The 23181-nt window shown below is 54.9% G+C and overlaps 1 protein-coding gene across 5 annotated transcripts in view; it reads left to right on the top strand.

The window, feature by feature from the left end:
- SPTB (spectrin beta, erythrocytic) overlaps positions 1 to 23181 on the top strand; it is a 123057-nt gene that overhangs the window by 96730 nt on the left and 3146 nt on the right. For 2 of the 5 annotated variants that reach the window (XM_034642333.1, XM_034642332.1), the window contains exons 26-34: positions 248 to 452; positions 708 to 1082; positions 2494 to 2738; positions 3925 to 4063; positions 4519 to 4603; positions 5430 to 5626; positions 5925 to 5974; positions 6432 to 6510; positions 15663 to 16563. In XM_034642333.1, coding sequence (XP_034498224.1) covers positions 248 to 452; positions 708 to 1082; positions 2494 to 2738; positions 3925 to 4063; positions 4519 to 4603; positions 5430 to 5626; positions 5925 to 5974; positions 6432 to 6510; positions 15663 to 16154 — 1867 coding nt within the window. In that variant the 3' untranslated portion in view covers positions 16155 to 16563. Of the gene's footprint in view, positions 1 to 247; positions 453 to 707; positions 1083 to 2493; positions 2739 to 3924; positions 4064 to 4518; positions 4604 to 5429; positions 5627 to 5924; positions 5975 to 6431; positions 6511 to 15662; positions 16564 to 22628; positions 22803 to 23058; positions 23102 to 23181 lie in introns of those variants that run through there. The other 3 variants (XM_034642336.1, XM_034642335.1, XM_034642331.1) reach the window with 3 other exon arrangements.

Genomic DNA, 23181 nt, shown 5'->3' with positions numbered 1-23181 from the left:
CTTCTGTCTCCCTGAGGTTCCCGGAGTGAGAGATGATGGCAGGAGGCACCCTGTCCAGACAGGACACACTGCGGTCATCACCTGAGGCATTCTGGTCTGAGGGGTGGTTCTTTTCCTCCCCAGCACTTCCCAGGAAAAGCCAGTCATTTATCCTAACTTCCCTTCCCCAGCTATCCCTGCCTCTCTGAGCTGGCTGCTCTGGGCTCTCTGCCTTCGCCTCTGAGTGCTTTCTGGTTTTGAACTCCAGGGAGCAGATCATCCGACTGCAGGGGCAAGTGGACAAGCAATACGCAGGGCTGAAGGACGTAGCGGAAGAACGCAGGCGGAAGCTAGAGAACATGTATCACCTGTTCCAGCTGAAGAGGGAGGCGGATGACTTGGAGCAGTGGATTTCAGAAAAGGAGCTGGTGGCCTCTTCCCCTGAGATGGGGCAAGACTTTGACCATGTCACTGTGAGTGCTGTCTCTGTCTTCCTTGAATGCCACAGACACAGGAGCAGTCATGCCAGACAGACAGACACACACACACACACACACACGCACGCACACACAGAGGTGCGTGCACGCACACACACTGCTACATAGAGATGGAGACACACTGGCGTAAGCTCAGACTGCCCTGGGAAGATGTGGCCCCAGGTCATTGTGGTTCCCGCCTAGAGAAAGTCTGTGGCTGGGGTGATGACACCACCCCACCCCTGCCCCCCGCTGCTCCGGGACAAGTTCCGGGACTTTGCCCGGGAGACGGGGGCGATTGGGCAGGAGCGGGTGGACAACGTGAACATCATCATCGAGCAGCTCATCGACGCAGGCCACAGCGAAGCAGCCACGATTGCGGAGTGGAAGGATGGGCTGAACGAAATGTGGGCGGACCTGCTGGAGCTCATCGACACGCGCCTGCAGCTGCTGGCCGCCTCCTACGATCTGCACCGCTACTTCTACACGGGCGCGGAGATCCTGGGCCTCATCGACGAGAAGCACCGAGAGCTGCCTGAGGATGTGGGGCTGGACGCCAGCACGGCTGAGTCTTTCCACCGGGTGCACACGGCCTTCGAGCGGGAGCTCCACCTGCTGGGCTTACAGGTGCTTTCTGTCCCCTGCTGCCCCCCTCCCCCCCCACCCCCGCAGCTCCTGGGACCTGCCATCCACCTCTTCCCCGTGACCAACTTCCCAGGGGCCTGGGAATGTCAACCTCTGGAATGGACACCAGGAAATTTCGCATCTTTAGAAAGGCAACAGCTCGGGGCAAAAAGGCTGGGAGCTGTGGCTTTCAGTCATTCTTTAGCTTCAGAAGTAGTTTTTCCGTCTGAAACCTCACAAAAACCCAGGGCACAAAATACCTTAAAATGCTCTGTCTCTGGTTGTGCAACAGTGTTACTCGTGAACACACACGATGCATTCCTAGCACCAAGGACTGGGATCGGCATTACATTTAGTCACTGACGCCTCATAGCTGCCCTCTGAGCTAGGTTCTAACATCATCTGCTCTTTATAGGTGAGGAAAGCAAGGCACAGAGAGTAAACAAGTTCCCCAGAACATGTGGAGAACAGTGGAGCCAGGATTCGGATCCTGGCATCCTGGCTCTAGACTCCATGCCCTGAGCCACTGGGCTGTTCAGTCTTTCTATGTGGGAACTGGGGGGCCACCAGGATCTGCTCAGACCCCCTCTTCCCCTCACTGCAGTGGCCTCCGACGCACCTCTGTAGGCCCGTTGGGCTCCACAGAACTTGATGTGATGGAAAGGGTGAGGGCAAGGGGCCCATGCTGACGGAGCCTCAGCAGCTTTCCGGAGGCCCCAGGAGGGATGGGCTGGCTGTGGAGTCCTGCACCCACCCAGTGGGGTTCATGGATAGGGAACCAAGGTGGGTCAGGCCCTGGTTCACTCAGAAGAGGACCTTCTAGGATTTTGTCATCCAGCCAGAGGTGGGGCCTGCCCTGCGGCCCTTGTGCTTTGAGGGGTGCCTGAGCCCCTGAGGTGGGTACAGCCCACTGAAGTCTCAGGAATGAGGCCTCATTGCACTGGGACCAGCCTCAAGCAGGGATCTGGTAGAGCCCCTTCCTTGGACAGGCAGCATATAGAGTGGCTAAGAACAGGGACTCCAGTGCACCCCTCTTTCAGTGTGTATGACCTCAAGCCACTCACTCAGGCTCCCTGTGCCTCAGTTTCTTCATCTGGGATCACAATAGTATCTCGTTCATAGGGTGCCTATGAAATATGCCTGGCACATGGTTACTCTAATTACAGTACTTCTGGGAAGATGAAAGGGCATAGAGTCCCATTTAATCCCATATCCTCATCAAAGCCCAAAGGATGGCTTGCGTCCATAGAAGACAAAACAAGGAGACTTCTCCCCCAGCATTGGTGGGAGGCTGAAGATCTTGCCTTCCAGAAGAGCCCTGGGGAGAGAGACCCGGAGGAGACAGACTCCTGGCCCATCAGAAGCCCAGGACACATCTTTCTGGATAACAGCGTCCAGTTTTGCCCAACCACAGGTCCAGCAGTTCCAGGACGTGGCCAGCCGCCTGCAGAAGGCATACGCTGGGGAGAAAGCAGAGACCATCCAGAACAAGGAGCAGGAGGTGTCCACCGCGTGGCAAGCATTGCTCGACGCCTGTGCCGGCCGCCGCACCCAGCTGGTAGACACGGCAGACAAATTCCGCTTCTTCAGCATGGCCCGAGACCTCCTGTCCTGGATGGAAAGCATCATCCGTCAGATCGAGACCCAGGAGAAGCCTAGGTAAGGGGGACATCCTCAGGACAGCCCCACTCCTGAGTCATTTTGTCCCCGAGGCTGGCAGACCCAGGCACTGCCCTGAGACTCCTCCTTGGAGGAACCGTCTTGAACTCTGGGGGCACCTGAGGCTGGGTCCAGGCAGAAATGGAGTGGCTTAGCTTCTCCTGGGGGGACCGACCATTTCAGAGTAAGGGAGCCCTGAGAGTGGTGAGAAGGACCTCCGACATTCAGATCTGATGGCAGGGCAGTAACCACAGCTGTCAGGGAAAGTAAGCACTTCACCCATGCAAAGCTGGGCAGGTCCAAGCTTGTGCACTCTTCCCCCAGTGCTAGGATGTGGAGGCCACTCCCCCCAAGGTCAAGAAGGAGCTCCCTGTCCGTGCGAGGTTGGGAGGGTGCTCGTGGCACTGAGACCCTCGGCAAGGAGCCACTCTCCAAGGACTGTCTGGTTGGCAGTGGTCGCTGGCCCATCTCTGTCCCTCTGCCCTGGAGGGCCAGTCCTGAAGGCCAAGTCTTTATAGTTTACATCTTTATTCGGAATGCAATTCGCATAGCATACCATTCAGCCACTTAACGTGTCCCACTCAGGAGTTTTCACATGATCACTGGGTACGGCCCTCACCACAATCTAAGTTTAGAAGACTTTCATCACCCCAGAAAGAAGCCCTGTACCCGTTAGCAGTCATCACCCCACAATTCCCTCCTCTCCCCAGCCCCTGGCCACCACAAATCTGCTTTCTGTCTGTCTAGATTTGCCTGTCCTAGACACATCATAGACGGGAACTCATAAAATACGTGGTCCTTTGTGACTGGCTCCTTTCACTTAGAGCTAACCTTTTAAGGTTCATGCATGTTGTAGCAAGTATCAGAACTTCATTCCTTTTTATTGTCAAATAATATTCCCAGGCTGGGAATAATATTCCCAGGAATAATATTCCCAGGTTGGGACCCCCCAACCCATCCCCTGCCAAGTGACCAGCGGAAGACAATAGGGCATCAGCGTTTCCGTGGGGCTGGGCTGGCAGAGGACTCCCTGGCTGGCCAGAGAGAGAGGAGGAAGTGGGGTCGGACTCCCAGGCAGGTGGGGGTCAGCCCTCCCTGGTCTGGATTTGGCATCAGGCAGGCCAAGAGTGTCCTTCTTCACCAAACTGCCTCCCGACCCTTAACCCCCCCACCCTCGCCTCCCCAGGGACGTCTCCTCAGTGGAACTGCTCATGAAATATCACCAGGGCATCAAGGCGGAGATCGACACTCGGAGCAAGAACTTCAGCGCCTGCCTGGAGCTGGGGAAGTCCCTACTGGAGAGGCAGCACCAGGCCTCGGAGGAGGTGAGAGGACACCGGGGCGAAGAGGAGCCCCTCCCGGTCCTTGCCTGCCTTCTTGCCCAGCCAGACAGCTTCTTGGGAGGGAGCTGTGGGCCATGGTTTCCCTGAGGAGACTCTTTCTTTCACTCATGGAGCATCAGGGCTGTGTGCAGGCCCAGGGATTAGAGCCCCACCAACCCCACCCAAGGCTGGCAGCTTAGAAGGGAGAGCAGGCTCAAAATCCACCCAACCACCCGCATATGTGCAGGCTTTGGCCTTGGCAACACCCATGTCCTAGGTGCCTCAGAAAGGGTAAGTAACTTGCCCAGGGTTGCACAGCTGCCAAGTGGCAGGGCCAAGACTTGGAGTGAGGTCCTTGTGACCAAACCCAGCATGCTTTGCAGGATCCTGCAGCACACCACCTCAGACAAGAGGAAGGCTTACCAAAAGCCTGAGCTGTTCTGCCTCCCTTCCCACAGATTAGTGAGAAACTGAAGCAGGTACTATCCAGGAGGAAGGAAATGGATGAGAAGTGGGAGGACCGCCAGGAACGGCTCCGCATGTGTGAGTGCACCTGCGACCCAGAACTTGGGGAGGGGGGCAGACTCCTGCCGAGGTGGGAGCAGGGAGGGGTGATTTTCACCACCTAGAGAAAAGCTCCCAGAACACCACGCATCAGCAAAGTTCTGGGGCCAAGGGCCTCGGGGGTCCACACCGAAGTGCTGCATGGACACGCTGCTGTCAGCCCACTTCTAACTAGCCAGCATGCCTTCTCCCTGCCTGCCCTCTGTCCCGCCTGGGCCAGGGCAGAACCTGAGTGGCTCAGCTTCTACTGGGAGGACACCACCACCTTGTGCCAGACTGGGGTACCTGTAGCCTGGGGGAGGGGTCAGGTTAAGGCTCTATCTAGTGCCTCCCGTATGTTTGATCTGAGGCATGTCAGATGCAGATAGAGATCTGTCTTCTGCAGCTGGAGATCAAGGAGGGGTAGAAAATCCACCACTCAGGTAGGAGCTACACGCAAGCCAGGAAGGCCTGATGGCCCCATGGTTGCTTGTGCACGATTATGTGAGACAGCCAAGGGCTGGGAAGAGAGCGTTCAGGGCAAAAGGCTGCTCCTCAAAAGGAGACATCTAAATTATATTTTGTTTTCAAACTAGTGTGTGTTCTAATTCATGTGTTTTCCAATATAACTATGGATGGAGATGAGGAAATGCCCCCCCTTATGGTGTGGGATGGAGCGGTCTCAGGCAGCAGGTCACCACTGAGCAGGGACCCCTGCGAAGGCCTCCCGCCTGACCACCAGCTCCTTGTCTGTGGAGGGCCCACTGCTGAATGCTAACAGGCTGTTGGCCCTGTGGGTGGCTCTGTGGCTTGTTCCCCGTGGCAGTACTGGAAGTGTGCCAGTTCTCGAGGGACGCCTCTGTGGCCGAAGCATGGTTGATCGCCCAGGAGCCCTACCTGGCCAGCCGGGACTTTGGACACACGGTGGATGGTGTGGAGAAGCTCATCAGGAGGCATGAGGCTTTCGAGAAATCCACAGCCACCTGGGCAGAGCGCTTTGCCGCCCTGGAGAAGCCCACCACGGTGAGCTGGGAACGGGCGCTGGGAGGCCCTGCAGCCAAGTGGGGGGGCGGGGGGATCTCAAGTCAAGAACTCTGAGCCTGTTATTAAGCACCGTCGGACAGTGTAAAAGGCTTGGTGAGGGATAGAGTGGGAAGGAAATAGGAGACGTAGAAAGTACTTCTGAATGCAGAAAACGAAGGGGGTAATTTCTAAAAGAGCAAACAGCAGGTGTGTGGGGAGCCGTCTTTAGGGAAGTCTAACAGCGAGCCGGCTCTTCTCTGGAGCTACTCTGATACCCTCGGCCTTTTCCTCCCCTTAGCTTGAGCTAAAAGAACGCCAGACCCCAGAGAGACCCGAGGAGGAGAGTGGGTAAGTGTGGGAAGGGTCAGGCGGTGGATTTAGCAGGGCAGTCTGCCAAGGAGGATGGGTGGGAAGGGGAGGGGGATCAGAAACAGGCCCCCTGACGTCTTAATAATACCTCTTGCACCTGGGCCACTAGCCAGAGAAATCTGGAGTGTCTACAGCCTAACGGCTGTTCCCCCCATATCCATGGGAGGCCTGAAGGCCCGGTGCAGACAGAAACGCTCCCCTGCTCTGGGAGCCACCTGAACACGTGCCCCAGAGACAGGTCTACCTACAACCATGTCCATTTCTGAAATATCCGCCGTAAAGTTTCGGATTAAGCTGTTCTTGCTAAGTGCCTGTTGCCAGGAGGCCTGGACCGGAATATAGTTGCCATGTTCCTGCTGAGGAGAGTGGGAAGCCGGGCCCTGGGGGTAGGCACCGGCCTCCGGTGGTTTCTAAAGAAGGGCTGCGTCTTCCATAGGCCTCAAGAGGAAGAAGGAGAGACAGCAGGGGAGGCTCCCCGAGGTCCCCATCGTGCAGCCACTGAGAGAACGTCCCCGGTCAGTTTCCTGTCCTATTTATCTGGTTCCTGGGAGTCCTTGCTGCCAGAACCCTCTCATCCCTACTAGGCTCAGCTGGGGCAGAACGCAAGGACAGGCATGCCCCACCCAGGCTTCCAGACTCCTCCTTCAGATCAGTCTTCTTTTTCACTTAGGTTTCCTTAACTTCTAGAATAATTCCCCTCCTTCCTTCCACCTAGAAGAAACTGACATGCCAGCCCACTGACATGACTCTTACTAGTTTGCTTTTATCTAGTCTAATAAATTTTATTGTATGAATACATCACCATCTACATTAGGAGAAACACTTGATCCAGGGAAGATTTATTTTTATGTACCATTCTCCCATTTTCCCTCTCATTCCATCCTCAACACAGTATGCCCTACACACACACTTTCACACACGCACACACACTCTCACACATGCACAAACAGACCATCTGACCTCGCCTTCCCCAGCCACGGGCATTCAGGGCAGTGAAGGGGGCTACCCAACCCACTAGCAGATCCCTCCCTCCTACACAGAGCCCCCTCCCCTTCGCTTCCCCCCACCCCCGGGCCTGATGCCTGTGGATCAGTTTGGCTGTGGAGCTGGCTCTGAAGCAGGAGCAGAGGTGCCCTGCAGTAGTGAAGGAGCACCCCAGGGCTTCTGGGTCACAGGGCCAGTCCCCCCCAACTTGTAGAAAAGGAGGGTGCATCAGAGTCCTGGCTGATGGAAGTGTTGGGAGGGTCCAAGACAGACCAGCTGCTGAAGGTGTGGGGCACATGGCTTCAGGAAGGAATAGGTCCATTAGCTGAAAAGACCCAGGGTGTCCGTGCGGGGAGCCCAGGAGGCTGCAACCCCGATTTTGGAGAAATGCCCTGGGGAGTCCCTAAGAAGGCAAGACTTCAGCATGTGCCTTGCATGGCTCACCAATGCATGTACCCCACCTGTCCTGCTGCCCAGTGAAGCTTGCCTGAACCTTTAGGGAGATTGGTATTCTAGATGGAAATTTCTGATACACCGACCACCCCAGAAAAATACACATACAATGAGTATTTCCCATGCAGAATCCCTGTCAGGTCTGCATTTCAGCCCTTCTCACAGTTTTGAGACACACACACACACACACACACACACACTCACACTCACACTCACACTCTCCCTCTGTGAGCTCCCTCTGCTGCCTCCAGCCTGGCCAGGCCTCCCTTTCCGAGCTGCACCAGCCCTTCATGTCCAGCAGAGGGCATTCCTGGGCTCCCGATGGAGGGCCTCTCCCAGAAGTGCCCTCTGAAGCGCCAGTCATCGCATGTGGGGTCTCTGGTGGCCTTCGTCCCAGCCCCTTTTTCCCAGAGACAGCCCCTACTGGAAGGAGAGAGAACTCTGGGGGCTGGCCTGAACTGTGGACGCTGGGGCTGGGACTGTCCCACACCGCCTGCGCTTCGGCCGCACATCCCTGTGTGTCTCCGTGCAGTGGTTTCCGGGTCTGTGGGCTCCTTTGTGACCACCTGTGCGACTCCGTGGTTTGTGTCATGTACGTCTGTGCAGATGTAATTACGTGTGCATCAGAGCTGCCTCCATCCAGCACCTGAATGTCACTGGGTTTGGGGGAATAAAATCTGCTTGGACCTGAATATCTGGAAGGAGAGAATGAGCCTACATTTGAGACCCTTCCCAGAGAGCCGGCCCCTGCACCAGAGGGGAAAACGCCTGTGTTTGGTACAGGAAGAAACCAGATGGCAAATCCAGTGAAAACCAGGCCCGAGGCCTCATGGAAACAAATTTCCTGCCACTTCTCCTTTCTGAGCCCTTTGCTGGGCTTTATGAGGATCTCCAAAACTCCAAGGGAGGGCATGATCTCCAATTGGTCTTTGATCTGAGAAGAGACGAGAATGGGTCCCATGGAGGCTGGGACACCTTTACAGAAACCACAGGCCTCTCCCAGGAAGGGCTGGCGGTGTGCCGTCCCTTCTCTCCAGCCTGGTGTGGGGCATGGTGGCTCTCCTGCTGTCTGTCCCGTGTGTGTGGTGTGGTGTGGGCCCCCTGTAGAATAGATCCACGTGGTGTTGCTTTATGTGGAACCCATCACTAGTGCATGCTGGCTTCCTGCTTGGGGGAGCGGATGGGAGTGGACCAGGCCCCTGAACCCCCGCCTAGATGGCTACAGTCCACCAGCCCCAGCCCGTCCTCCCCTTCCCGGGTGCGTGTGTGCTGTTCCACGTCCGTCTTTTCCTCAAGCACATCATCGTACAATGAATTGCCTCCCTCACCACCTTTCCACATTAGAGCACGATCTGGTAAAATAATCCATTCATACAGGTAAGTGTGTAAGTATGTGTGAGGCCAAGCATAAAAACCGGTATCACAAAAGCCAAAATTTGGAGTGGAAGTCAGGACGTTGGGTTCTAGTCTGTAATTCTGCTGGGGCCTTCCTGCATGATTTTAGACAAACCACCTAAACATCCGGGGGCTCCTCACCTTTATAAAGCCCTCTCTTAGGGATTATAGAAAGTCCAGAACATCCTTTATGTCAAAAATGTACCTAAGTAAATGCAGAGGCTGGGAGAGGTGGGTTACCCCACTTTCCTCTAGTCTCATCCTTAGTTCTAAGGAGCCTGTTCACTTGTCAGATGCTAGCTGGTGTGAGGCTGGAGATGGGAAAGAAGAGGAAAAGGGCTGGAGTATTTGCCTTGGTCCTTGTTTGGTGAAGAGAGGCAGGGTTGCACCTCAGCTCCTGCCAAGGTCTGTGCCCTGAAGATGGTCCCAAGATGCTGGATGGGGGCCTGGTGGCAGGCTGAGCCATTCCCCTTCCTCTTAGTGCCTGGGGCACTGTCACCCTGATACCCTGGTCTTGTGTGTCTCCCCTTCATCCTGGGTGTGGCTCTGGAAAGGGCTTGAGGGTCTTGTTAAGCATCCTCATCTTCCAGAACCTGGGTGCCTCAGAATCCCCAGTGTAACATCTGTGGGGCGATGTCACGATTGATTTCACAGAGGAAGAATGGTATCACAGAGGATCCAAGTCGCTCCGGGCTTAAGGGTCCCCAGCCAACGGTGCTGGGAGGTCTTCTGTGCACTACCTCTGTTTCTTGGCTTTGGGGTGGGAATTGGGGCCTGCCTGAGGGATCTCTCCCAGCCGGGCAGCTGTGACCATGTGAGGGACATCCCTGAAAGGGACTGGTGTTCTTAGGCACTGTGACAAGAGTCAGTCTTCAGGCTCACGGTGCATTCCAGAAAGCAGCTCCTGGGTGCTGTTCGTTATCAGGCCCCTTCATCAGGTGGTCAGGGAAAACTCTCACCCAAGGGCAGCTCACAGATGTCACTCTTACCATGACCTTCCGAGACTGCCTGCAGCTGGCTGCCCCGGAGAGGACTGGGCATCTCATCAGGGATGGGGGGGGGAGTCGAGCCGCCTAGGTCCCTTGCCTCTCCCTTCCATGTCTCAGAGCTTGCTGTGGCTTCAGGGAAGTAACCAGCACTTGCAAAGGTGAGGGACGTGCCCCAGGGGTCGCGGGCAGCGGGTCGCAGCCAGGATACCTTCAAGACAGCGCGGGGCCGGCTCCCCTCAGAGCAGCCTCCCTGGCAGGCAGCCCACAGCTTTACCCAGCGACCCGAGGCTGGGCCCCGCTGTCCTTGGATGGAGGGGACGTGGGGGTGTGGGGAGCAGCTGTGTTTCTTCTTGCCCGAGCAAGCTTTCCCGATCCTTTCTCCCCGCCCCGTGAGGCCCAACGGAGCTGCTGCTTCGGGCGTTTTTCAGCCCATGCAAATCCTATTTGTTCGTAATGAACAGAAGGGGCTTGGAAAGGACTCCGTTTTCCCCTAACCCTGGGCGTGGCGCTGTCTCCCCAGGACGCCTGACTCAGCCGTGGCGGGGGTGGGGTCCGCCTGCAGTCTGGCACTGCACCCTGAGACTCCAGGCTCCTTCTGGACCTGTGTCCACCAGCTCTCGGGGCGGGGGGGGGTACACGATCCTCCTGGTCCTGCTGCTCCAAAGGCTGCCCCTAAATTCTTTCTTCCAAGCTGTGTTTCAGAGCATCCGATACTGATGGACTCAGGACGGAACCCAATTAACATTGGAGGCATCCCAGAAATGGGGTTTGAAGCTGCCAACCTAAACCACTGGGCGTTGGATCTGGATGGGGGAGCGGGCATCTTCTCTAATCTTTCTGAGTGGCTGGCTCAGAGTCACCGTGGGATGGAGCAGCCACCAGCTTCTCCAGGGCAGGGAGCAGAAGAGCCCACACTGATGGCAGGAATGGTGAAGACCGCTCCCAAGGAAGCCTCATTCTCCTCCCACCCATGATGGAGGCGGATCAGGTCTCCCCATCCCTGTCTGAGGGGAACCTGCACATTCCCCTCTCCTTTCCCCTCACTTCCCCTGGTGTCACCCCACCCACATCATCTTCCCTGGTGTCCCCCAGTTCTCATCTCAGAGGAATGGCTGGCCCCGGGGTCCAGTGTGGAGCCACTCTGCCCCCTCATCCCACTTCTCATGAGAGCCCTCCACCCCAGCTGCTCCTGCCTTCTCCTCTCTGTAGGCGTTTGCCTCTGCTCACCCTGACCTGCCATCTCTTCATTTCTTCTTTCAACTCAACAAACCATCTTTTTCTTCTCTTATAAACAACTGTTTTCTGAACTGTCTTCCCATCCTGCCTGCCCACAGTCCTTCCCACCCCTTTCCCAGAGGACAAGCGCCCAGACATCAGACACTGGGGGAACATGCAGTTTTCGGCTGCAGAAGTGGCCGGCTTCCCCCACCTCCGTTTCAAAGCCCTGTTGATTGTCTCAGGCATCCAGCCATAGGTCTCCTCCGGCCCCTTCGGGTGTTCTCTGACTCATCCCACGGCAGCAGGGCTCGGCTCAAGAACTGAGCTGGGGAGGTGCTCTCCTATGGAGCAGCAGTCCCCGCCCCTCGGGCCACAGGATTCCGTAGGAACAGAGTTTGGGACCAGACAGATCATCTTTCTAGACTTTCCACTCACCAGATGTGTGGCTGAGCAAGTTGCTCGTTCTCCCTGACCCCCCCTTTCCTGAATCTATAAAATAGGGGTGGTGACGATACCTCCCTCACAGGGGTGAGTATTGGGAGAGAACACAGCTAGAGCTCCTGGCATTTAGGAGATTATTTTGGTCTTCATTTTTCCCTTCATTTTCTTTCTCTGTCCCTCACTGCAGTCCTTTATCTTTTAAAAGAAGCATTCTCCATATGAATTCTAGCATCCATTGCCAAAGCCCTCCCAAACCAACCTCCCTGGAGTGCCTGGCCCTTGCTCCACCCACACCTTCCAGGCTCAGTCCTTGCTGTGAGATCAGAGGGCAAACCCATCACATCACAAGGTGGAATGGTCTCTTCCCGGGGTGCACCCTGATGCCCTGGTTCTCGCTTACCAGCCTCTCCTTTAGGGAGAAGCCCCCTCACTTGTGTTTCCTTGCTTGTAAATACATCTGGGTTCACTGAGCATCTTCTAGAACCTCCAAAACACCCTGTGGTCCTAGGCCAGGTGATTTTTCTCATGGGAGCTGGAAAGTTTGTCATCTCTGTGCTGTTTCTACACCGCCAGCTGGCTGGATCTGGAAGTACGCCTTCCACTCGTTCAGTCCAGAGCAGAAATGTATCCATCTTGCCCCCCTTCTTCTCCCTTTCTTGAACGTCCTTTGTGGCCCTCTGCCCACTACGCCTGCCCAGGCCAGCTTCCTAGCAAGGCAGGCCCCTAAAAAGTCAAGCTTACAAGACTCTGAAAAGATGTGGCCATCCCTGCCCATCAGGAACTGAGGCCTCTCCCTTTTTGACCACAATCCTGTGAGATCCTAAAATCCTCTCCTGTCCACGCCTTTTCTTCCCCTGGTGTCCCCCAACCAGCAGCCAATGCTGCCTGTCCCCTGCCCTCCTCTGACCTCACAATCCCAGCAGCCAGCACACACACCCTCCTCTCAGATGCCACTTCACACCCACCCACCTGTTCCCCAAACCAGAGAACCTGGCTCACGCTGCAGACAGCACCTCCCTCGGTTCCAGCCCCCTCCCCCCGGTCCATTCTCCCTCAGGCTGTCACTTGCACTTATCATCTAAGCTGCCCAGGCTCTCCAGCCCCATCAGCTCCTCCGAGTGGCAGGGGCGTCTCCCGGCTAGGCGCCCTCAGCAGCATAGGTGTCATCTGTGCCTCTTCCTCGTGAGCCAGGGGCTGAGGCCTCGGGCCTCCTACCTTACAACGTGGAGATTAGAAGGGAATCCTAGATCGTCTCCCCTCTCCAGGGCCCTTTGGCAGAACCTGCCTGTCTCTACAGCCACGCAAGTAGCCAGCTCTGGGTGCCAGCTCCTCACTTAGCTTCCCCTCCCGGTGTTCTGCTCCCCACAGATCCCTCCCTTGTAGGGCGAGGCAGACTTTCATATCCAAGCATGGCACGGTTCCAGGGGCAGCAGGACCACAGTCACCACCTCCCGTCCCTCCCCCAGCTTGCTTTTAGAAGACAGCGCAAAGCACATTTACCCCTGGGACCTGGGAAGGAAGATCCTTCTAGCCAAGCCATGCCCCATCTTTCTCATCTGTGGCTCCTCCCTTAGCCCCAAGGAGCAGCTCTGCCAGCCCTGGGAGGGGGGTCGGCAGCTTCTAAATACTTCTCTCACCCTCATTCTGGGCTCTTCCTCAGGCCTTGGCGTTCAGGGCAGACAGGACAGAGTGGCTTTTAAATGGTCTCCACATGAACAGTCAAGAGCATGGAAGAAATCTTTGCATACATTGGAAAACCCCCGTTTTCTAAAACAAACCCACGACCTGGCCACTTAATGCCTGACCTTGCAGGCCATGGCCTCTGAATGTCCCTGCTAGGGAGTGGGGGTCAGGCACTCAGCAGGAGGAAGCAGAAGAAAGGTTAGGATTAAGTTGGGAGGCAGTCCTGGAAAAATCTCCCTTTATTTTCAGAGGACAGCTCCAGAAAGTAAGGAGAATGGCAGTGTGGGAATATGTGGACACAGTCCCTGGGAAAACCAGTCCCTGGAGGGCAGAAGCTGAGCAAGAGAGGCAAACATGGCTGTGAGGGTCTTCTCTGACCACCCCCCCCCCAAGGCAGGAGCAGGGAAAGCTCTGGCCCATGACCAAGAAGAGCAGTACAGCCAGATGGAGAGGTGGGGGATGAAAGGAGGCTTCACTTTCTGCATTAATAATCCAAACCCCCCCCAAGCTTTCTACCCAAGTCAGAAGGGTGGCCTGATCGAGTCCACAGAAAAAGCCCAAACCCAGGCACCAGGCTCCCAGCCTCATCCTACCGATCCTGCCCTTCCTCCCTGCTAGAGGACCATCTAGGTCCTTGCGGCCAGGGCTAGCTCGCTGCTGACACTTGAAGATGCCAGTACACAGACGAGTAAGCCCCACACGTGGGGCTCGAAGACAGGAAAGATGAAGACCTAACGATGTGATCTAAAAACAAAAACCCTTGCCTTCTAGTTCTGGAGGGCATGCTCTCCATCACTTCTGATATGTGTGGACTTGGGTAGTCACTTAACCTCTCTGAGCATAGATTTCCTTGTAGATTGAAGGTGTTAAGACTAGGTTAGTGGTTTTCAAACTTTTCAGTCCTATTATGCTTTCTTTAAAAGAGATCTCACTGGAACCCCAACTTAAAACTAGGTATAGGACAGTCCTAATTTGATGGCATCCAAATATGACCGGCTTTACCTTTCTTCCAGCCAACAGCGTCAGACATCTGCATTGAGCCTCTCCTTCCATTGCTTTACTACCGCCTCAGGCAGTCCTCGGTCCCTTTCAGCTGTTAAAGAGCCTACCCAGTGTGTCTCAGTTTAAAGCTTCAATCCGCTCTCCACCTTCTCCCATCCTCCATTTCTCTATTTCAGGTTTGACCCACAGTCTGAAGGACCCACAATGGGGAGCACAGGGTCTCTGCTCTTCTCTGGCTTCTCCAGGCCTCCACCTTCAGTTGTGGAGCAAGCAGCAGGGAGTAGCAAAGGGGGGCGGGGTCTCCTGCCTGGCCCACTCTTGGTCCTCCCGGGCACGAGCCCTTGGTCTTTCAGGCATCCAGATGCGGCGGCTCTAGGGCCTGTAGGACCCTTCCCACTTGGTCATGCGAGGTCTCCAGCAGTCAGGCCTTTGAGACAGGGCTCTGAGGAGCTGGCTCGAGCTAGACTGCCTTCCTTGGTGCTCGTGTGGCACACAGACAACCCACCCGTTTGTCCCTGACCTGGCGGAGGGAGGCTGGCTGCCCCCTGCTGCTCCCACCCATCCTGCCCTCTTCTGCAGTAGTCGCAAAGGCAGATCACGAAGGCCTCTGCCGTTGGGGACCAGGAGGTCTGCTCCCCCTCACGTGGACATCTGCCTCCACTGGAGGCCCCTCACTGGTCAGGGCAGGCGCCAGAGCACCCCACGCCCCACGGGGAAGTGCAGGGAGGTAAAAGCCACAGCCTTTCCCCGGAGCAGTGACTCCTGCGGAAATTCTCAACTTTGGCTGCTCATTAGTGTGAAAAGCTTATTCAGAAACAGCAATGTCCTGACCAGACTCCACGGTGTATTTTGTTAAAGCTCCTGAGGTGATGGTAAAAGGCAGTGGGGTTAGGAAACCACTGCCCTACTCCAACCAATTCCAGTCCAATGATGGGGCAGGACCAGGGAGCCCTGCACCGTGACCCCGGAGGATCTAGGTTCTCCCTCTGTAAGGTGGTAGGGGAGACTTAGGGCCTGTTCCCTTGGCTTTGGGGCCTTAGGCACAGGTGCCAGCAGAGTTCCCATTCAATATCCTACTAGACATTTTTCACACCTGAGTTAGCAGCACAATCCTTCATAGGAAATCTTGCCGGAGCCCACGTTTATCTCAGTTGGAGTTGGAGTCCCTGCTGCAGCCAGGGGAGGGGCCGGAGCCAGGCAGTGATCCAGGGCTTGGCCAGCAGCATTGGAAAGCTCCAGCACTGAAACCATCACCCAGGCCCTCAGCTGACTGACTCTAAGAACCTCCGTGACTGTGTTAAGAGGGGGAGGGAGTGGGGATTGAGATGGAGGCATGGGAGAGTCCAGGCAAGCAGACTAGGTGGCCCCACAGGTCCAGGGAGAGCCAGAAAGGAACCAGGCTCCAGTGGAGAGGGGGGTCAGACTTCCCAGTCCTGCTGGAGCAGCCACCCCTGGGTCCGACCACCTAGCAAGGTGTGCTCCTCCCATATGCCCCTGAGCAGGGGGAAGAAGAGAGGCAGTGGCTTCCGGACCTGCAGCCACCACCCCCACCCGGGCCACAGGAGAAATCCAGTGGGGATGAGAGGCCCGCCACCGAGCCTCTCTTTAAGGTCCTGGACACGCCTCTGAGCGAGGGTGATGAGCCTACCACGCTGCCAGCCCAGCGGGACCACGGGTGCAGTGTGCAGATGGAAGGCTACCTGGGACGCAAGCACGACCTGGAGGGGCCCAACAAGAAGGCATCCAACAGGTATGTGAGGGAGGGCCCCCCCCCCCCCGGTGGGCTGGGTGTGTGCCTCCCAGGGACTTCTCCCTCTACAGAGCCTTGGCAACATGGGTATGTGGTAGCGGAGAGGGTGCCTTCTGTCTGGTCTGAGAGCTCCCGGGCACCCCTCTGGACCAGCCCAGGGGCTACTTGGCATGATGGGGAAAGTCCTGAGTTCAAATCCTATGCCCTTGTGCAAATTACTCAACCTTTGTTTCACCATCTGTAAAATGGGGATGGTGAGAACCTGCCTCTTTGGTACAGATCCCAAGTCTGGCACAGAGTAGGTTCTCCGTGAATACAGCCTGCTGTTCTTATCCCAGGGCTGGGCAACAGGTAGGTAGGTCTTGGCAGTAACAACATATCCTTGACCAAGTCCACTTTTTAATCAATCTGGGCCTGTTTCACCAGCTGTTATATAGGAGAGAAGGACAGAGTTGGCATCCGTGCCTTCTGGAAGTCCCTCCCAGTGCTGTCATACAGCAACTCTGTGACCCTGAGGAACTCATTCGAAGGCTACGTCCTGTTCCTGTTCCTGACGCAGTCTGTCCAGGGCTGCTTCTACCCAAGGTCCCTGGGGGCCTCTGTTTTCAGGCAGCATTCCAGGGTCATAGGGACACAGGGCAGTATCAAGAGGTTGAAGCCAGCCATATTCTCAGGGCCAAGTGGCAGCATACGGGAGCCTGGGCTGGTTGGGGATTGGGGGCAGGGGGTGGGACATGCCAAAGCTCATTCAAATCCCAAGAATGAATTCAGGGGTCCAACCACCCTGAAGAAGTTTATTATTTATACAGATTCCACCAGAAAGGGGGAAACTAGCATTTACTGAGCACCTACTATGAGCAAGGCATTGTTAAGACTAATAACATCTTCACAACAACCCTGTGATGTCGACGTTTCTATTTCCCAGATAGAGAAATGGAATTTCAGAGAAGTCATTTGTTCCAGGCAGGATTTTATGCCAGGACCCAGCTCCTTCTTAGCAACTGCCTTACTTGGGTTCCAAGCTCAAAGGTGGTGGTAAGGGCTACAGGAGAGATCGGAGCTTCCCTGGAGGATCTTTCTCTGGGGGTCAGAAACCTGGGCCCCATAAAACAGCTCTGCAGCCAGCCTGTCCAGTACAGGTCAAGTTCTCTTTGAATCTGTAGTCTTTCCTCTCTAAGAGCCCAACAAGCTCTCCACCTTCCTGCCCTCCAAAGGAAGGGAGGAGGAGGAAAAGCTTACTGTTGCCCTGTTCCCCAGCATTCTTTCCTGTGAAGGGTAAAAAGGCACCATGTTTCCCATTGGTTGGTAAGGAGTTCAGGTTAGCCTACACATGAGCTTATAAACTTGTCACTGAACATCAGTTGTCTTGATTTGCACAAATGTGTTTCTTTAAAAATTGCCGGTATGGTANGGAGCAGCTCTGCCAGCCCTGGGAGGGGGGTCGGCAGCTTCTAAATACTTCTCTCACCCTCATTCTGGGCTCTTCCTCAGGCCTTGGCGTTCAGGGCAGACAGGACAGAGTGGCTTTTAAATGGTCTCCACATGAACAGTCAAGAGCATGGAAGAAATCTTTGCATACATTGGAAAACCCCCGTTTTCTAAAACAAACCCACGACCTGGCCACTTAATGCCTGACCTTGCAGGCCATGGCCTCTGAATGTCCCTGCTAGGGAGTGGGGGTCAGGCACTCAGCAGGAGGAAGCAGAAGAAAGGTTAGGATTAAGTTGGGAGGCAGTCCTGGAAAAATCTCCCTTTATTTTCAGAGGACAGCTCCAGAAAGTAAGGAGAATGGCAGTGTGGGAATATGTGGACACAGTCCCTGGGAAAACCAGTCCCTGGAGGGCAGAAGCTGAGCAAGAGAGGCAAACATGGCTGTGAGGGTCTTCTCTGACCACCCCCCCCCCAAGGCAGGAGCAGGGAAAGCTCTGGCCCATGACCAAGAAGAGCAGTACAGCCAGATGGAGAGGTGGGGGATGAAAGGAGGCTTCACTTTCTGCATTAATAATCCAAACCCCCCCCAAGCTTTCTACCCAAGTCAGAAGGGTGGCCTGATCGAGTCCACAGAAAAAGCCCAAACCCAGGCACCAGGCTCCCAGCCTCATCCTACCGATCCTGCCCTTCCTCCCTGCTAGAGGACCATCTAGGTCCTTGCGGCCAGGGCTAGCTCGCTGCTGACACTTGAAGATGCCAGTACACAGACGAGTAAGCCCCACACGTGGGGCTCGAAGACAGGAAAGATGAAGACCTAACGATGTGATCTAAAAACAAAAACCCTTGCCTTCTAGTTCTGGAGGGCATGCTCTCCATCACTTCTGATATGTGTGGACTTGGGTAGTCACTTAACCTCTCTGAGCATAGATTTCCTTGTAGATTGAAGGTGTTAAGACTAGGTTAGTGGTTTTCAAACTTTTCAGTCCTATTATGCTTTCTTTAAAAGAGATCTCACTGGAACCCCAACTTAAAACTAGGTATAGGACAGTCCTAATTTGATGGCATCCAAATATGACCGGCTTTACCTTTCTTCCAGCCAACAGCGTCAGACATCTGCATTGAGCCTCTCCTTCCATTGCTTTACTACCGCCTCAGGCAGTCCTCGGTCCCTTTCAGCTGTTAAAGAGCCTACCCAGTGTGTCTCAGTTTAAAGCTTCAATCCGCTCTCCACCTTCTCCCATCCTCCATTTCTCTATTTCAGGTTTGACCCACAGTCTGAAGGACCCACAATGGGGAGCACAGGGTCTCTGCTCTTCTCTGGCTTCTCCAGGCCTCCACCTTCAGTTGTGGAGCAAGCAGCAGGGAGTAGCAAAGGGGGGCGGGGTCTCCTGCCTGGCCCACTCTTGGTCCTCCCGGGCACGAGCCCTTGGTCTTTCAGGCATCCAGATGCGGCGGCTCTAGGGCCTGTAGGACCCTTCCCACTTGGTCATGCGAGGTCTCCAGCAGTCAGGCCTTTGAGACAGGGCTCTGAGGAGCTGGCTCGAGCTAGACTGCCTTCCTTGGTGCTCGTGTGGCACACAGACAACCCACCCGTTTGTCCCTGACCTGGCGGAGGGAGGCTGGCTGCCCCCTGCTGCTCCCACCCATCCTGCCCTCTTCTGCAGTAGTCGCAAAGGCAGATCACGAAGGCCTCTGCCGTTGGGGACCAGGAGGTCTGCTCCCCCTCACGTGGACATCTGCCTCCACTGGAGGCCCCTCACTGGTCAGGGCAGGCGCCAGAGCACCCCACGCCCCACGGGGAAGTGCAGGGAGGTAAAAGCCACAGCCTTTCCCCGGAGCAGTGACTCCTGCGGAAATTCTCAACTTTGGCTGCTCATTAGTGTGAAAAGCTTATTCAGAAACAGCAATGTCCTGACCAGACTCCACGGTGTATTTTGTTAAAGCTCCTGAGGTGATGGTAAAAGGCAGTGGGGTTAGGAAACCACTGCCCTACTCCAACCAATTCCAGTCCAATGATGGGGCAGGACCAGGGAGCCCTGCACCGTGACCCCGGAGGATCTAGGTTCTCCCTCTGTAAGGTGGTAGGGGAGACTTAGGGCCTGTTCCCTTGGCTTTGGGGCCTTAGGCACAGGTGCCAGCAGAGTTCCCATTCAATATCCTACTAGACATTTTTCACACCTGAGTTAGCAGCACAATCCTTCATAGGAAATCTTGCCGGAGCCCACGTTTATCTCAGTTGGAGTTGGAGTCCCTGCTGCAGCCAGGGGAGGGGCCGGAGCCAGGCAGTGATCCAGGGCTTGGCCAGCAGCATTGGAAAGCTCCAGCACTGAAACCATCACCCAGGCCCTCAGCTGACTGACTCTAAGAACCTCCGTGACTGTGTTAAGAGGGGGAGGGAGTGGGGATTGAGATGGAGGCATGGGAGAGTCCAGGCAAGCAGACTAGGTGGCCCCACAGGTCCAGGGAGAGCCAGAAAGGAACCAGGCTCCAGTGGAGAGGGGGTCAGACTTCCCAGTCCTGCTGGAGCAGCCACCCCTGGGTCCGACCACCTAGCAAGGTGTGCTCCTCCCATATGCCCCTGAGCAGGGGGAAGAAGAGAGGCAGTGGCTTCCGGACCTGCAGCCACCACCCCCACCCGGGCCACAGGAGAAATCCAGTGGGGATGAGAGGCCCGCCACCGAGCCTCTCTTTAAGGTCCTGGACACGCCTCTGAGCGAGGGTGATGAGCCTACCACGCTGCCAGCCCAGCGGGACCACGGGTGCAGTGTGCAGATGGAAGGCTACCTGGGACGCAAGCACGACCTGGAGGGGCCCAACAAGAAGGCATCCAACAGGTATGTGAGGGAGGGCCCCCCCCCCCCCGGGGGGGGGGGGGGGGGCCCCCTCTCCCTCTACAGAGCCTTGGCAACATGGGTATGTGGTAGCGGAGAGGGTGCCTTCTGTCTGGTCTGAGAGCTCCCGGGCACCCCTCTGGACCAGCCCAGGGGCTACTTGGCATGATGGGGAAAGTCCTGAGTTCAAATCCTATGCCCTTGTGCAAATTACTCAACCTTTGTTTCACCATCTGTAAAATGGGGATGGTGAGAACCTGCCTCTTTGGTACAGATCCCAAGTCTGGCACAGAGTAGGTTCTCCGTGAATACAGCCTGCTGTTCTTATCCCAGGGCTGGGCAACAGGTAGGTAGGTCTTGGCAGTAACAACATATCCTTGACCAAGTCCACTTTTTAATCAATCTGGGCCTGTTTCACCAGCTGTTATATAGGAGAGAAGGACAGAGTTGGCATCCGTGCCTTCTGGAAGTCCCTCCCAGTGCTGTCATACAGCAACTCTGTGACCCTGAGGAACTCATTCGAAGGCTACGTCCTGTTCCTGTTCCTGACGCAGTCTGTCCAGGGCTGCTTCTACCCAAGGTCCCTGGGGGCCTCTGTTTTCAGGCAGCATTCCAGGGTCATAGGGACACAGGGCAGTATCAAGAGGTTGAAGCCAGCCATATTCTCAGGGCCAAGTGGCAGCATACGGGAGCCTGGGCTGGTTGGGGATTGGGGGCAGGGGGTGGGACATGCCAAAGCTCATTCAAATCCCAAGAATGAATTCAGGGGTCCAACCACCCTGAAGAAGTTTATTATTTATACAGATTCCACCAGAAAGGGGGAAACTAGCATTTACTGAGCACCTACTATGAGCAAGGCATTGTTAAGACTAATAACATCTTCACAACAACCCTGTGATGTCGACGTTTCTATTTCCCAGATAGAGAAATGGAATTTCAGAGAAGTCATTTGTTCCAGGCAGGATTTTATGCCAGGACCCAGCTCCTTCTTAGCAACTGCCTTACTTGGGTTCCAAGCTCAAAGGTGGTGGTAAGGGCTACAGGAGAGATCGGAGCTTCCCTGGAGGATCTTTCTCTGGGGGTCAGAAACCTGGGCCCCATAAAACAGCTCTGCAGCCAGCCTGTCCAGTACAGGTCAAGTTCTCTTTGAATCTGTAGTCTTTCCTCTCTAAGAGCCCAACAAGCTCTCCACCTTCCTGCCCTCCAAAGGAAGGGAGGAGGAGGAAAAGCTTACTGTTGCCCTGTTCCCCAGCATTCTTTCCTGTGAAGGGTAAAAAGGCACCATGTTTCCCATTGGTTGGTAAGGAGTTCAGGTTAGCCTACACATGAGCTTATAAACTTGTCACTGAACATCAGTTGTCTTGATTTGCACAAATGTGTTTCTTTAAAAATTGCCGGTATGGTATACTGGGCAGATCTCAACAAAACGAAAAATAACCAGAACAAAACGCTGCTCTGCTCACTTCAGTTCTGGTGGGAGAATCACATATGCTCGTGGGTGCAGAAGGGCTTTGAAAGTTAAGTTTATACTGTTGGTCTTAGACTCACTAATCCTACTTTTAGAAATGCATCTCAAGGTAAGATCAGAGTTACAGAGAAGATTTATGCATGAATGTTTATCACGTTGCTGTTCAAATTGCACTGCTTAAATTTCCAGTAATTACAAGGCCCACCGGTAAAGGGATTATTTATACACAGGATGGGATACCATATAGCAATTCAAAATTATTTTTAGGAAAGATTTGAAGGATATGTGAAAATATTCATGATATAGTGTTAACCTTTTTTTTTAGATTTATTTTGAAAGAGCAAGCAGGCATGAGTGGGAGGGGCAGAAGGAGGGGGAGAGAGAACCTCCAGCAGACTCCTTGCTGAGCATGGAGCCCAACGTGAGGCTTGATCATGACCTGAGCCAAAACCAAGAGTTGGATGTTCAACCAACTGAGCCACCCAGGCGCCCTGATAATAGTGTTAATCTTAAAAGCAGGCTATGAAAATAAATATACAATACAATCCAATTTTCATTATATATGTGAATAGAAGAAAATGTGAATATGTGACTAGAAAGACTAGAAGAAAATACATAAAATGTTAACAATAGCTAAATTTTGGTAGTGGAATTACATGCAGATGATTTTCATTTCCTTTTTTAACTGTAAAATGTGCTACTATTTACTGGGACAAAAATGGCTTTAAAAAAAATGGTAGGGGCGCCTGGGTGGCTGCGTTAAGCGTCTGCCTTCAACTCAGGTCATGATCCCAGGGTCCTGGGATCAAGCCCCACATTGGGCTCCCTGCTCCACTGGGAGCCTGCTTCTTCCTCTCCCACTCCCCCGACTTGTGTTCCCTCTCTGTGTCTCTGTCAAATAAATAAAAATCTTTAAAAAAAAAAAAAAAAAGGTAAAGCTGTATGAACTGATTGTGGAGGAGTGACCCGCCAGCCGATATCTTCGCAGGTCCTGGAGCAACCTGTACTGCGTGCTCCGGAACAGTGAGCTGACCTTCTACAAGGACGCCAAGAACCTGGCACTGGGGGTGCCCTACCATGGGGAGGAACCCCTGGCCCTGAGACACGCCATCTGTGAGATTGCTGCCAACTACAAGAAGAAGAAGCACGTGTTCAAGCTGAGGTGAGGCCCTTCCAGTCCAGGGCCCCTTCCCTGGCAGCTCAGTGCAGCATTTGGGGCCGGACGGGAGCCTGGAGACCAGCTCCACGCCTCAGTTGCCCCTTGGGGTCTTTTCAAATCAAAGAGGCTTGAGTCCAGATTTTCACCTCTCAGCAAGTGCTGTGCCACGTGGGAGGGTTCTGGTCCTGGGGAGGCTGCGGGTTCTGGCTCCTCCCCAGGCAGAGGGGGCCGCCTAGCAGGAAACCCTTTCTCGTCTCAGGCTGAGCAATGGCAGTGAGTGGCTCTTCCACGGCAAGGATGAGGTGAGTGCGTGGCGGCCTAGGCCAGGCCCCCGCTGGCAAAGGAGCAGAGGTCTCCCTCCCAGCAGAGCCCTAGGGCCTCC

This window comes from Ailuropoda melanoleuca, chromosome 14, assembly GCF_002007445.2.
Source record: "Ailuropoda melanoleuca isolate Jingjing chromosome 14, ASM200744v2, whole genome shotgun sequence".
Lineage (NCBI taxonomy): Eukaryota > Metazoa > Chordata > Mammalia > Carnivora > Ursidae > Ailuropoda > Ailuropoda melanoleuca.
Note: the sequence above shows the minus strand (reverse complement) of the source record. Positions and strands in the feature narration are given on the sequence as shown.